Source organism: Falco naumanni, chromosome 2, assembly GCF_017639655.2.
Source record: "Falco naumanni isolate bFalNau1 chromosome 2, bFalNau1.pat, whole genome shotgun sequence".
Lineage (NCBI taxonomy): Eukaryota > Metazoa > Chordata > Aves > Falconiformes > Falconidae > Falco > Falco naumanni.
Genome location: NC_054055.1, coordinates 56,330,494 through 56,345,993, shown reverse-complemented (window position 1 = coordinate 56,345,993; position 15,500 = coordinate 56,330,494). Strand labels below are relative to the sequence as shown.

The 15,500-nt window shown below is 40.2% G+C and overlaps 1 protein-coding gene across 1 annotated transcript in view; it reads right to left on the bottom strand.

The window, feature by feature from the left end:
* Positions 1-585: 585 nt before the first annotated feature.
* GPC6 (glypican 6) overlaps positions 586-15,500 on the bottom strand; it is a 770,432-nt gene continuing 755,517 nt past the window's right edge. The window contains exons 7-9 of the mRNA XM_040584160.1: positions 14,287-14,423; positions 5,227-5,402; positions 586-4,802 (exon numbers count right to left, since the gene is read on the bottom strand). Coding sequence (XP_040440094.1) covers positions 4,600-4,802; positions 5,227-5,402; positions 14,287-14,423 — 516 coding nt within the window. The 3' untranslated portion in view covers positions 586-4,599. The remainder of the gene's footprint in view (positions 4,803-5,226; positions 5,403-14,286; positions 14,424-15,500) is intronic.

The window sequence follows — 15,500 nt, the reverse complement described above, 5'->3', positions numbered from 1 at the left end:
AGTTCTTGGTTCTCTATTAAGTCTCCTATGCTGTTTACCAGATGAGAAAATGGTTACTATCATATTGTTTATATTTCATGTACCCTATTACTACAGTACTCTGATCTTTATTTTATCAAAAAAGGGTCACAATTACACATGTTAATATGATCCTCACAGTCCATGTAAGTAGCTGTAATGGAAACATTGCCCTGTTCAGTGCATCACCTGCCCTAATTTTCTTGGAAGTAGGCATTGTTGTGTCTTTGACAACGTATTTGCGGCCCCACAGGTAAGACTTAGCCTTTGACTGTTCAATTTCCCTTTGAAATGATGGGTTTTGCAATTCCATGTAGTATTCCATTGTCATTAACTCTACTCATTCTCATCCAGCAGGTTTGAACATTCACAGGTTAATACAGTAAATATAGTTTTGATGTCTTTGAAATGCGGATTTGTTATTAATGTCTAAAATCTGTCCAGACATTTGTTTCCATAATGAAATCTGTAGAAACCTAATTATCCCAACAGAATAACGCTAAAATTTTCTGTATTCAGTTTTAATGGATTATCTTCGGTAGTAAATTAAAAACAAAAAACCACAACTTGCATCAGTGCTGTAATTTATTTTTCATGTTGAAGTAATAAAAGTCTCTGTGAATAAGTATAGTTACATTTGATAATGATTCAGTTGGTTAGTAAACTGAAGGCAACTGCTGTATGCTGAGATGCTGCACATGCAGTCCACCTCCCAAGAACAGCTCTAGCTCACAGCCATTTTGCATGAAAGCAGCTCAAACTGGTTCACACATCTGTGGGAATTGTCCTTCTTAAAAATCCTGCAAAAGTGGGATGATTTGTATGGTTGAGGCTCAGATTTTTGGAGCTTTCCATGGACAGAGCTCTGCAATGCCTCTTAGGGAATCGGGATAGATCAGCCCTTACCAGAACCCCAAGGCACAGGTTCTTCTGCTCTTCCTCTTTAGCAGGAAATATCTACCCTCTTTTTTCAATTCTTTCTGATTGTCTTTTTTGAAATGCTTAAGTGTAGCCAGAGCTCAGGTAGTTTGCACTGCAGTTACAGTAGTGTGTAATGAATCATCAGCTGGAAAATCTGCAGTACACTAAAAATTTGGACAATGCAAAAGCAATTTAATTAATACTTAAATGGAAAACCTCGCAGGGGTCTATAGCACTTTTATGTTATTAATTGCATCTGATTTTTTTTTTAATAGCCTCCACTTTAAAAGAACATAAAATGTCAAGAAATTCTGGATCACACATCATAAAGAGTTTACACAATTAAAGGACTTTTCCTGAGGACTTGTGTCCTCTTTCTTGAACAGGTAGTTGTCATCTTTATAATTTCTTACTTTACCAGCTGCTAACAGAAGAGAAATATTTAAATTATGGAGTACCAAAAAATTACCTTGGAAGGAGAGTTATTGGATGTAAAGCATGTGCAAATAGAAACATTGGAAATTATGTAGATTCTCACATTTATGAATACGAATACTCCTTTTCTTTCCTTCATTCCCAATTTCATTTGCTTTGTAGATTTAATAACTCTCTTAATCTCAGGGAAAAAAAGCATTGTATGAAGAAAGTATTCAATCTTTAGGGACTATTAAAGAAATATATGCCTAATACCTCACACAAAGGCATCTCCATCTCCTGACAAGACATCACCATGCATAGTAGGAAAATAAGAGGAGAAATAATATGGAAGGCATAAATTTCTGGCACAACTCCCACAAGATGATCACATTTCAGCATAGATTAATCTGGTTTGTTGTTGCACTGGCAGCTTTTAAGATCCAGTCCAAGCACAGCAGGGCGCCTCCTGCGACCTCCCTGAGTGAGAACAGCCTTCAGCAAACCCCCTTGTTCTTAGGGATCCCTCTTACTCCTTGCCCATGAGTTTATGGAGGTCTACAAATAGCTAAGAGCACCCTGGACACCCAGTTTGCCTGCATCAGCTGAAAACAGTCATCAGATCACCTAAATGTGGGCTGAGGCTAAGCTCCCTAACCAGCAGTGTGGAGCAGATACAACAGAAGACTTGCCTCAGACAGCTTGGACTTTGTTACCTGTCAGTAAGCTTCCAGGCCCAGAATAATCAGATGGAAATAGTATTAGTTACCACTGAATAAACACACAATGGGTTAAATCAAAATGATGCTCAAATTGTCCTGAAACAAAGTTGCTGAGGAGGAGCAGTGTGGAAAAATTGCACATACGGATAGAAAGAGATGGACTGTGAGGGAGCTTTAAAGGGGACTCCTTGTAGAAAGCTGCATGTGCAAGTTCAGGAAAAAAATTAAAAGACAAGATCCTCTGCTTGGTACCTGCTGTACCAGGGCCAACATAAAAGCCTGTGAGAATTGGTTTAAACTCTGCTGTTTAACTTCCTGAAGATGTGAATACTGAATCAAAAGACCTGTTCTAGAGGGAACCACCAGAGCAGCAGGAAGCACTGGTATGGCTGGTGTAAGACGTGTGATCTGAACACCTAGCCAGCGACTCCTGCATACTAGGCTGTGCCCAGCAGAACAGCTCGTTATACTTTGAAGTAAACAAACAAATGGGAGAAAAAAGAATGGAATACAAATGGCTCGAAACAATGCTTTTTGATATCAGACATACTATATAGATAGCTTCTAAATACTTTTTGGTAAGAGTGCTTAAGTATACTTTATCCTAACGTGCTGTGTGTTTTCTGTTTTAATTTCATGCCTAGATCAATAACTAATTATAATTTGACAAGAAAAAGAGATTGCAATGGATATGATCTACCTGCTCTGCTGTTAAATTGTAATGTGGTCGGCTAGCTTTACAGGGTTACCACAATTTGTCTATACCATTTCCAGAGTCACCGTAAGAATCAGGAAATAAGTTTCTGGTGGATCATTTCAACACCACACAGAACTGTCCCAGAAGCCCTTTGTCTGTTCCTGATGGAAAAGGGAAGGTTTTGATGTCTAATTGCTGACACTCATTTGTCCAGGATTCAAAGAGCTTCCATCTTGGGTCTTACCACCAGATGCAAATTAGGGAAACTCTATCCAGGACCATAGTCATTTAGGCAATGATTATTGGAGCAATGTATCCTTGGAGAATCTGAGAGTACAACTGCCATCACAAATAACATCCGTGTCCTTCTTTAGGCCTATCACACAAACTCACTTGCCCCCCCCCAAATACACACATGTGAGAGAGGTTTTCTCCCCTGCCCTGCAAACTTGTTAAGAAATGGACAATTGGATATGTAAAAAATTCTCTTCTTTGATGTTCGTGCTCACCAGTCATTAAAGGGTTACTTTTCAGAGCAGCACAAAGAAAGAAGAGCTGGTTGACCAAACATTTTTTTCTTACAAAGAAGTGTCAACCCTGAGCTTGTAATTAAGAAGTTAAAATCTGTGATTTATATATATATTTATATATATAAAAATAGATGATCGTACTAAGACTAAAAAAGTGAAAGAAATCTCCATGTCAGTACTATATATTTGTTTGTTCTGAAATTTTGTAGAAGAAATCCTTGTGACATTGAAATTAACTGATATGAAAGATGTAGTTAGGTGTGAAACACACTATTGATCTGGTCGCTGTTAGTCCATTAGAGAATTGCTGTCTTGGTAGGATAATGAACATAGTAGCAGGAAGTCCTAATCGATGTCAGAACAGTGACAAAAGGAAAGAGATTATATCACAAGAGATTATTTTCTGTCCGAACCCTTGAGGGGAGATTTGTCAGGAGTGTTGTTTAGCATTACCACCACGGCTGATGGTGAGCTAAGTGGAAAACTGTGCCAATTGTATAACATGGATAAATCCTAAAAGAAGCTAGGTGAAATCATGCTACTACTCAATTTTTTACTGGGCATTAAGATTTAAATCCTAAGCAACTGTAACATGATACTCTGAAGCTAGTGGAGTTACTATCATACTAAAAGATAAACTTATTTTTCAGCTTCTCTACCTTCATACCAATCTGATGTGGTTGGCAGATGGAGTGCAAGACATTCACCATTGAGACATATTTTTGTGTTGGAAAAAATAATCCAGACTTCCTCTCTATAGCAATGATCATTCTGATGACCTGAATCATCCTACAGAAGTTCCTAAAGGAAACCTGGCTGTCAGTGAAGAACGGTTGCATTTTTTTTGTTCCTTTCTTGTCTTTTTTTTGTTTCGTTGATATTCTGTTGAAATGCAGCAGCCTTGAGTCAGGCCTGATTCAGAAAGAAAACCGTTTTCTTGGTTTCTTCCCCCCTCCTTTTTCTTGTTAGGGAAAAACACACACTGTAAGATCCTTTTTTACTTTTGCAGCATAAAAGGAAATGAAGCTCAGAAAGTCTCCTGTAATAAAAGTTTGAGAAAGAATTCTCTTAAGAGTGGATATCATCTTCAGAGTTATCTGAAAAAAGCAGGAAGCAGTTCAGTCTGGCACCCGGTACTCTTTGGGAAAACAAAAAAGGGAAGCAGGTTGCAGTACTGCTCTCTTCTTGTAGAAAACTGCAAGTGTTTGTGGCATGGTCCGTTGTCCAAGAGTATAAGAAAAGAATAAAGTTGGCTGTTTCTGCAGCTAAAACACAGTTTCTCCAACCAGATCCAGGATTATCTCCACTGTCTCTGTAGTATGAGACTGACAAAGACGATGAGCAATGTCTGCAGTGACGAGCCAAGCTCTGTGGCTGAAGCCTCCACCTCCCTCCTGTCGGAGTCAACCGGTGGTGCTTCGGTGGTGACAAAATCAAACTCAGTGGGACAGATGTCATCTGTACAGCCGCTTCCACTGCCCGAGCCACTGGTTTCATCACCTGGCACAAAGAAGTGAGGGAAACAACATGAGGGCCATGGGTTACAGCGTTTGTTCCTTTTCTTCATCCCCATTCCACCCAGCACCCCAATGCAGATGAACACCTTAGGAATGGCAAAATGTTGGTGGTGCTTTCATTCAGTAAAGCGTCCAAATGAAAGCCACTGTAACTTAATTAGGCGATTAAATGCTCTTTTGAAAAAGGAGTGGACTTCTGGTATTATGGAAACCCCTCAGTGTCTTTATGCATTTGACATGAAGATAATCATGAGAAGGAAAAGAAACAAATATATAACCGGAATTTCACGGGACGGAAAGAGATTTTGTTGTTGTCAGTAGCACAGAGCACAAAGACCAAAGAAAGCCATTGCAATGGAACTGATTATAAATGTGTTCCAAAAATGCACTTATTTAATGGTTCTTACTTGTATCCTGGAAGTTGACATCATTTCCATTATATGCATTCTTCAATTTGTTAGTCATGACACGTAAGGCCATGATTTGTTGTCGAATGAAGGTGTCTGGCCTTGTGATGTCCACATCTACTTCTGGATTGTTGATCTGGTTGGTTAAGCCATCGTTCATAACCTCAGGCAAGTATCTATGTAGCAGGATGAATGATTAGTTTAAAATGCAATAAGGTTCAGAAATAAGCCAGTGTACAGTAAATGTTGTGCTAAGCAATTTGACACTGATAACGATTACACATTCTTAAACAGCTCCAGTGAAACCATTTTAAAAATGTGGTTTTTAATTTTACAGACTTTAAAGGATCTTTTTTAGTTGCTCAGCTGTATGGGGAACAGAAAGGATTAAAGCTCTCTGCATAGTCCCCATCAGGTGCACTGGCTCTGTGAACTATGGAAGAGGCTCACCAGACAGCAGTAAGTCACTGCGTCTTCAGATTCTCTACTGATCTGAATGATTGCACACTAAGTTAAGCATCTAACAATGCATTCTTCTGGTCTTATATGAACTTCTTTGTTATGTATAGCATATTTGCTGTTCTGAGATAGTTTAGAAGGCTATCTTGAGGCATTAGGGCTCTCCTTGTTTAAAGGAAGCACCTAATTAATTTTCTTCTCCAGTTCTTCCTTGCATCCCTTTTTTGACTACAATGAACAACATCTCCAGCTTATCTGATATCCAGGCCCGTAAACAGCGTTGTGAGTTTACCAAACTCCAGTATTCTCTTTGATTTGGTCCTTATTCCTTACAAACAGTCTGTATTTGCATCTCCCATGTGCTTTGTGCACAACATATTTAAGGTATGGTTTTTCCTATCTATCCACACATCTGAATTTTTTATTCAGGCTCTTAGCTTATCGTTTCCTGACTACTGCAGCATTCCCTTCTCTGACCTTGGCAAATCCAGTCTTAGGCTGCTCACAGGCAGCAAGTGTGCTTTTGCAGGTCTCTCTCCCCTGCAAAAATCATCCCATGCCTCCAATCATCCTACAGTAAAAGTCTTCATCATCTTTTGTTAAATACACACACTTTGTCTCCTCCTGCTCTTTGTCCTCAGGAAACTCTCCTTATAGGCACCTGCAAACCTACCTTTTTCCTGCTTTGAATCTCTGTTAAAAATTATCTGTGCATTTCCCAGCTGCTAGGCTGATAAAGGGCTGACATTATTTCGCTGTGCTGGCATGGTATCCTGAGAAAATAGCCTGTTTCCCTGTTCTTTCTTGTCTGTTTTTACTTACTATCTTTGTCTTACATTTAGACTGCAAAGGATTTGGATTTACCCCTTTGTTCATGTCCTTTATCAGAATTTGATCTATTTTGTAATAGTTTGCATACCAGGCTATCCTACTGATGTTTGTGGGACTCCTCATGTGGGTATGTGCTCAGCCAGTAATGTTAGCACAGTCTAGCCTACCAACGGCAGGCTTTCATGATGCCTGGTACTGACTATTTCACTTCACTCTCACTTGTGCCAGACCAATTCTAAATCAGTGTTCAAATCTGGCATTGGTATCGGTGTTATGTTTGTATTGGTCTGGAAAATAAACATATCCCTTAAAAATAAATGTGAAAGTATGGGACAAGAAAGGATTTTCTCCGCTGAAGTCATGGTTGAGGGAAATAAGTTCTGTATTGCTTCTGGACGTTCACAAAATGATGACTGCTTTGCTGCACCAGTGAAGGGCTTAGTCTCATCGTAACAGGTCTTTGCTCTGCAAGATGAGACTAATTTGTCATCAGTGGCCTTTGAAAGCTTACATGAGGATAATCCCGGGAGAGTGTGAACATATGAGAACAAAACATGACTGCCACTAATACCCAGCCTCAAACTGCATGTCCTGTTGTACCACTAGTACCACAACAAGAAATAACAATGCTGTAGGGATCCCATCCAGACTCTTGTGGTACGGGCTTCACGGTAAGAAGAAAGTGTCACCTCCCCTAGTACAGAGGACTGCAGACGACAGTGTTATGAATCACCAAAGATAAAAATTGGAAGTAATTCTGCAGAGCTGCTTGGATGCAGCAGGACAGAGACCTTGGCATGCAGGGAAGTTCTGGGCTGCAAAGGAACTGCACCTCCATCTGCCACACACCTCTAAAATGAAATGGCTGCTGTAGACAAATTACTCAGCCCAGAAGTTAATCAGTGGTTTCAAGGTGCAGTTGATTAAAAGAAGTAAGAATGTAAAAATTGTCCTACTGGCTCAGAGAGGATGTCCATCTTGCCCAGTACCTTGTCCATGACAATGCCCATAGCTGTTAGCAGCTAGAATTGAAGTTGTTGAGCGTTCATGCAGATTACTTTAGGAAGGGTTAGTTGCTCTTTATTGCATGCCATCCATGAGAAGCTATGGCTTTCTCTGAATGGCACTTCACAGGCTGTCTTTGACTGATTTATGTTTGATTTCATCTTCTTATCATCATCATCAATAATAAAAAGAATTTACTGACTTCTTAGTAAGCTTTTTATATGAAGACTATGAATTAGTCTGGAGCTTTAAAGCAGTTAGAGAGTGCTCTGGTGTGTGCTTTTTATTGAAGTTCATATTCTGCACTGTGATCAGTGTCGATCTGATGTCCTTCTAAAGACCATCTAACTTTAAATGGGCCACCCCATTCATCAGTAGGAAGTGATTCAGTAAGACTGTCACACACCCTGCAGTATCTGCCTCAGGATCTGTTGATCTCCAAAGCATCCTTGGCATGGAAGGGCTTAACCTCTCAGGAGAACCACCCAGTGCACCTCACTTAGATGTGTAAGGGAGCCATATTGGATGTGGGTCACAAGAAATCCATTACCTTATGATTGCCTAAAGGTTAGGTGGATACTTAAATTCCCAGGTGAATGAGCCTCTTGGCATTTTAGGGCATAAGCACAAAAGAATTAGAGAGGCTGAAGATTAATCTTTAGGTTTATACAGACACTAAAACTTGTATGTCTAAATGCAGGTGTTTGCATATGAGCAGAGTCCCACTCTTGCCAGATCTAGTCAGCACAAGATCTAGTCAAAATTAGTCAGGAGTTTATTAATCGGTGGAGCACAGACAGCTGCTGGAGTCCCACGTGCCTTTGGCAAATGACTAGTTCATTAGATTTCATCTGCTGGGATTAGTTGCACATAGACATCTGGCACCACTTGAACGCTCTTGGTGACTCCCCCACTTCTCTGAAACATGTGGCTCTGCATCATATCTACAGGGTTGAGGGGGAGGTCTTGGACGTCTGGGGCATATAAGGTTGTATTAGGTGTCTTTCTTTAGGCAGCTGAATTGAGTCTTGAGTGCCACTGTAGCCACCAAGGTGTATGCTGCTTGGTGTCCTGTTGCTGCTCCCGTAGGTTCTGGGTATTCTGTAGGTCCGGTGTCTTAATTGCCAGCTCTATGATGGTGTCCTGACTGTTTAGGCCATCTCACATAACAGTAGGTAAGTGTGTTTAGGCAGTGGAAAAATCCCTCGTTGAATACACTGACAGGATATTGGGACTCCCTTCAGGCACCTTAACACCATTGATTTTAAAATGCTCAAGCAGTTCTAGCCGAGCCTCTGGTCCAGATGGCAGGTAGTGTCCTGTGTCATACTCAATCTCAGACATACCAGAGAGTCTCAAATGGCACTACTCTTGCTTGGGCAGCACAAATGACTCCTTGTTGTCTCACCCATATTTAAGTGCATGAATTTACATGTCTGAATGTGAAGCAGAATTCTGCCCTCATTACTGAACGAGTTCACCTGTTTCCCCTGGAGGAGAAAATAAAATGCAGAAAAGCTTATATTGAATGTAAATATCTCTGAATTGTTTTCCTTTCTTTAAAGGACTGGTACAAGGATGGGAGCACGCAGCTCAAGGTGTTTTGCAAGTGACAGCCTCTGAGAGGCAGCCCGGCACATTTTCTGACAAGAGCGTTTTGATGTGTGTGGGGTAGGGTTAAGCGACACCAAATTGGAAGCCATGTCTTGGGACCACTTTTTGACAGAAGATTTGTTGCTGGCTAGGCAAAGTTGTTGAACACAGCTGCTTTTGCTGCAGCTCTGTAAGTAGAGACACCCCTGTGAATTTTAAGCTTCGCTGCTGTTTCTGCTCTCATTAATGATCTCTTTGTAGGCCTGGCCATTACAAGAACTGTATGCCCATTATAAACAAAAAGAAGAGAAATGCCAACCTGAATCAGTGTCTGCTCTTTGCATCCTCCTAGCAAAAAAAGATATCAGCTTTCTTAGCCCTCTGAGTATAGAGAAGCTGAACAATATTGTTTGTTTTCTGCTGTTTGCTCCTTGCTCAGCTGTGTCAGGATTTTAGTGTAATTTACATTGTTTTCTAAAATATTAATGCTTTCTGTTCCTCTTAGCCTTTCCACAGTTCTAGCTTGTCTCAGCAGACACAACAAAGATGTCTTTTGGCACATCATAGAGAAGTACCACAAAGCCTATTTAAAACTACATTTTTCTTTTCTTTAAATATCCAGTTAACGTTCCAGGGTGTCTGCTTCCTTTTCAAGTCTAAAAATGATGAATCTCTCAGGTCATTTATACAAAGGCCGTAGCTATGAACCACCCTTCCCCCCAAATAAAGGAGAAACCTGTTTTTTTGAAGACATCTACCTTAAAGGGCAGCATTTTACATATTTTGCTGTCATAGCAGCTGCTTACAGTACAACTGGAGCATCACGCCTAGGCAGTACTGGAGTTTTTCCAGATGGACAGAATTGTAGGCAATAGAGCACAGGCTTACTGAGGTTGGGCTGGGGGTAGGCAGTCACATCTGGTCCAGAAAGATAAGTGCAGTAGAAAATTGGCTTTTTTGGCTAGCTGGATCACCTCATCTGATTCTGTTTGCTCAGGAGGTAATCCCTACAGGGTATTTTCCATTGTTTCCCACCCCCCCCCTCCATCTTGGAGAAAAGCTTGAGGAGACAGAAGGAGAGGCAGAAAATGCTTATCTGCCATTTTGTTGAAAGGTGCAAAAATAAACTAAAGCCATCACTTAAGAACAGCCAGTTTTCACACTTGCCAAGAAGTGTTTTATTACCACTTTCACTAGTGGTGCTAAATGGTTATCTTTGCCTACCTCCAGGTAAAGGACATCCAACACATTCTCATTGCAAGCCTTGCTGGTCAGCAATGAGCAACTTTCCTAGGGCAGGCACTGATGTGGTGAGTCTTTCTTCCCACCTGAATTCCACCAGCAATTAAAGGCTTTCTGCTGGGGAAGTAGGCACTCCATACATGTGGCAGGAGAAGAAGAAAATTTCAGGCTAGCTCAGACTCTATCTTGTGTTTGCTTTGGTGAAATACCTTGTAGTTTTGAGCTAGATGTTGAAAACAACAAGGTTAATTTTTCCTTTTGTTCCTTACCTTTCTCTATTCCATACCCCCCCCCCCCCCCCCCCGTTTATAATTACTGTCTGTCTCAATTTTATTCCTTCTTCACTGTACTCAGAGGAGTGATAGCTTCTTCAAGGAAAGGAATGCAGGTTTCATCTCTTCCACAGATTACAGTCTTCCAGAGCTAAGGCATATTAAGAAGTCTATAGTCTTGTTGAGCATGAGCACCAGGATGATAGTGCATGAGCACAATCTCTCACGTGGTTTGGTTGAAATGAGTTGGCTGGAGCAATTCAAGGTTTATCTCCTGACCACCAGAGTGGTTGCAGATTTGGTTACTACTCTCACTTCAGTAAAAGTCACTTAATCAAGGGCTAATAACTTGGATTTGGTTTAAGTCCTAAAGCCTGAATTCCATCATTCTTGGGAAAAGTCCTTAATTTCTGGAGAACGTCTATTAGTGAAGAGGTTGCCAGCTGTTGTTAAGAATTTATCTGCATGTAGGGGAGGAGCTAAACTTATAAAGTTTGGTCTTAATGATGTTTTTTAGATCCTAAATATCTTTAAAAAAATCTGTCTCTGTACATCTGGAAGAATAGCTTAATTCTTTAAACACAGAATTATGTTCAAGTTCTTTTGTGAACACTGATATGATGGGGAAGTCCTATTGGGCATCTCTCTAAAAGGCACTTTGTCTGAAGTAGCTATTATTATTTTTTTTTAATACAGATTTTTCAAAAAAAGAGATTAATCCACCTAATAAATGTTTCCCCATTTTCACAGCACTTGGTTTCTACCTGATATGACTGGATTAAAACCATTCTTCATACAGGATCAGTAATGAGCCAAGTGCACCCTTCCAGAACACTAAATAGATGACTGTTACCCCATGATTATTCACAAATTGGCAACCTTCATTTGGCGACCTAGTGTCACTGTAAATTAATCATGGTAGCAAAGTAGTATCTGGGGAGTGTAATAACCACAAGTGACCTTGGTATAATGCCTCTCTCAGGAGAAAGCCTAGCTTTCATTTTCTGTGATCTCAGGTTTGTAACTTTTCCCCTGTAAAAGCATCATCAAAAGGTGATGTGTAAAATGAAACATGGGGCATAATGTCTATCTGGCAATTCAAAGTTTCTAACTCTATACCACCACAGGATCTGATCAAAAAACAGCAGCAATTTCCTTTCTCAACAGTAGCTAACACCATGCTGTCATCTTACTTGTAGTATTGATGTCTAGGAAAACAGGAGGTGGCTAAATTTCCTTTTTTTCTATCATGGGCTTTTGTCATATTCTCTGGAGTTCAAAATGTAGCTCCTCATATAGCACAGGCAGGCTTATGACGTGACACAGTGAACACTAAAAGTTGCATGCATATTGGCTAGATTTTGCCACCCTTGTTCCTGTGAACTAGCATTTCATATCAGATATTAATCAGTACGATCAAGGAAACTTTTATGTTTTTTCTTTATGCTGCAGTAAATGTCCTTGTTCACCAGCCAAGAGGTGATTTTGCATCTAAAACTAGTTATCTTCAATAATATTTTCATTATGATTTTGTATACAGGCCAAGGCATTCTGTGGTAGCTCTCTGATTTATTACTATTCTCTCCACCTGAAGCATTTATTGACTACTGTTAATAAGACTATGACTATACATTTTCTCTGTGAATGGGTATGAAATAGAAACTGGACAGGGGAGCAGTGGCTGGCCCTGCTAAAACTGTATTTTCAGGTGATGCTTTGTAGCTGTGATTCCACATCCAGTGAAATATCTGTGTTAAATTAATCAAGGAGATTATCAGCAGAGAATAGTTTTTCTCAGCGGCTCCAGAACATTAATCTCAGAAGGGGTCATGAAAATAACCAGACTTCTCATACAATAAATACTGCAAAAGGAAGGTGAAAAACTACATGCATAAAATGCACCTCCGTAACTCCCAACAAATGTGGAAGTTGTGCCAGATCCTTCAGTGCAGGAGCATAAGATGGCTGCAAAGTGTTGGCCAGACATGCTACAAACATTAGTGTTGGTCATGGAAACCACGAGGGATATTAGCAAGTTTTACTGCTCTTTTGTAGGAGGAGTAGCGTATATCTCTTATTAATGCATGTATCCTGATGTGACTCATGGCATCCAGCTGGAAGGCCTAGAAACTCCGCCTAGAAACTCCATTTAACTTCTGCAGCACACTGGCCTGGGGTCATATTTTACAAAGCCCACTGACAAGAAGATATATAATAGAGGAAGATAAAAAAAAGTTTTTATTCTCTCTTCATGCTGTTCCTTTGTGATGAGTCCTGTAATAGCCAGATGCTCCTCCTAGCTGTCTTTCTTAGAGTCCCCATTTCTCTGGATCTGGGACTTAGGAACTAGGGGATTTCTCTGGATCTGGGACTTAGGAACGGAGCAGTGACTTGTGCTTTTGGACAGATTTGTTCACATGTGTCTCAAAGTGGGTTCAATGGGCTAGCAGCATCCCAAACAGCCCTCTGCTCTTGTCTGCAGAACAAATTCTTTTGAGCATTATGTAGTAAGGCTAGGAAGAAGGGCACGTGTTCAGTGCAAAACCTCCCCCTGTAAAGCGTACTCTTTATAAAAATGATTAGATGATGGGGTTGGTGCAATCTATGTATCTGCCCCATCCACCCATCCACGCAAAATGGCATTTAACAGGTTTGTGAGTTTTTTCCTATGTTGTCTTATTTTTCCTGAGTTTTTATACTTTATGTTCTTGTCTTACTTTTTTTTTTCCTTTTGGTTGTTGCTATTGGCTCATTTTTGTATTCTGGCTTCATATGTGTCATCAGGTAAAAGGAAAATAAAGATTCCAGTCCCTGAGTATCACTGCTCTCCAGATTGAGCAGTCATCAGACACTCAAACCTCTCTACTCCTCCTGTATTCCCAAGAACACAGGCTACTGCTGCAGACCTGAAACCTGACTGCCCGTGACGTGGTCCTTGAGCCAATTTCTCTCTCTCTCAGCAGGGATAATCAGATCCTCTTCTCTGTCAGCTGATGAATCCACACTGGGACCTTTGGAGACACCTGCTCATCTGCCAGCTCCAGCCTTGCCACAGCCAGAGCCAAGCAAACTTCAAAATTAAAACTCACAAAAAATTCATCACAAACAATGGCAGATGACCACAGTATCTCTGATGAAGTAACATAAGGTCAAGCCTTCTACACAAGATAAGTAGGAGTTACATTTTTCTCTGCTAGCTATTTTTCAAGTTGTTTCTTTTTTTCCCCCTCAGCAAATAGCCCTAAGCTTTGCCAGCCAATAGCAAATAGAGCTGAAATTCCAATTTCTGTTTCATCCCAGTATGATATCCCGAGAGTGCAATTGCTTCACAAGCTGTCAGTCCCAACACAGGGATGCTAAATGGAGCTAAAGAGCTCTTTGAAATCTCAGTATAAATTATTCTTCTGGAGCTGAACCAATGAACATTTTCTGTGTTCACATGCTGACATGCTGTGCACATTTACCCTGACTCACACTCTGGCTTTAATGGCATCTTGACAATAAGTAATCTCGGCTGCAAGCTGTGTGTGGACAATTACTTGTTCTCCCCATTTCCATTGCACTCTTATAAGCAGTTTTGTGAAATACTCTCAGTTTCACAATTGCTTCAGGCCAAATAGGGATTTGGACTGGTGTGGTGGAGAGGGGTCCACCTCACCTTGCCTTGGTGTGGCCGTTCCAGCAGTCTTCCTCGATTGATGGACCCGCTGTCACTCGCTCATCCTTGCAGATTGTGTAGGGTAATGTTGACCAGAACTTTTTAGAGAGCTTTAGCTTTTCTTTAATGTCTGTTACCTGATTAAGAGACAATGAGAGGGAAAACAGGTTAACAACATCAGCCATGCTAACTGTCACATTAAATAATAGGTTGTTTAATTCCATGATGGTGATGATGGTGAAGGTTAAAAGGGCTGAAGGTGCTAAAATTTAAATCCTTGTATTTACAAGCAAGGCACTCAGCATTTAGGTCCAGAGAGTACAAATAATAAAAGTCACCTTTTTCCACAGGCAAGACATTAATAAAAGCGTGTTACATCGTGCTCTTTCTAGTCTCCGTTTGTCTAAGGTTTTCTAAATATACATCTTTCTAAGAATTAATATGCCTCACAGTCTGCTGAATGTAAATTCAGTTAAACAGTGTACATCAGATAAAATATCTCGCCCACCAACTTGGTCATGTCTTAGATAAATATTATATTTAGAGCTACATGCAAAGGTTCTGAAAAAAAGGTGCAGTGCTGAGCTGATGTTGAACTGATTTAAGATATGCAGGCTGAATACACTGCAGTACATTTGGATCTCAGCAACAGCAAGAAGTATGTGTATATACATGCCTGCAGAGACTATATCCATCTTTGCTTAGGTGTAAATATCTATAGCTGGATACAGACTTCAGGTTCAAGAAATGTTGGGGCAGTATCAAAACAGTTTCTTTACGTTATAAACTCCTTGAACAATAATTTAATCTGGCATGATTCAGGCAGCAAGTAGGAACAAACCGAATTTCCAGCATCAACTTAATAAATAAATGCTGTGGCTAAAATGTTATCAGTTCTTGTTTTGCGTCTGGTGTACTAGAGTGGAAAAATATACAAGAATAGATAGAAAACACAACAAAGAACTGACTACAAAGGATGAATGGTGCCACTGTTGTTCTTATGGAAACAGATGCATTTCACATTAAGTTGTAATAGGATTTAGGGGAGCTTGTTGAATAGCCTTTAAAGGAAATCACCGAGCTTTATTCTTTAAAAAAACAAGAAATAAAAGCTCTCCATTCTTCCATTCAGTTTTGAGATTGGCTTTTAGGTTGTTGAGGTACAATACTGTACTCGGCTATTTATCTCTTTTATCTTTTGTTCTGAAGACATG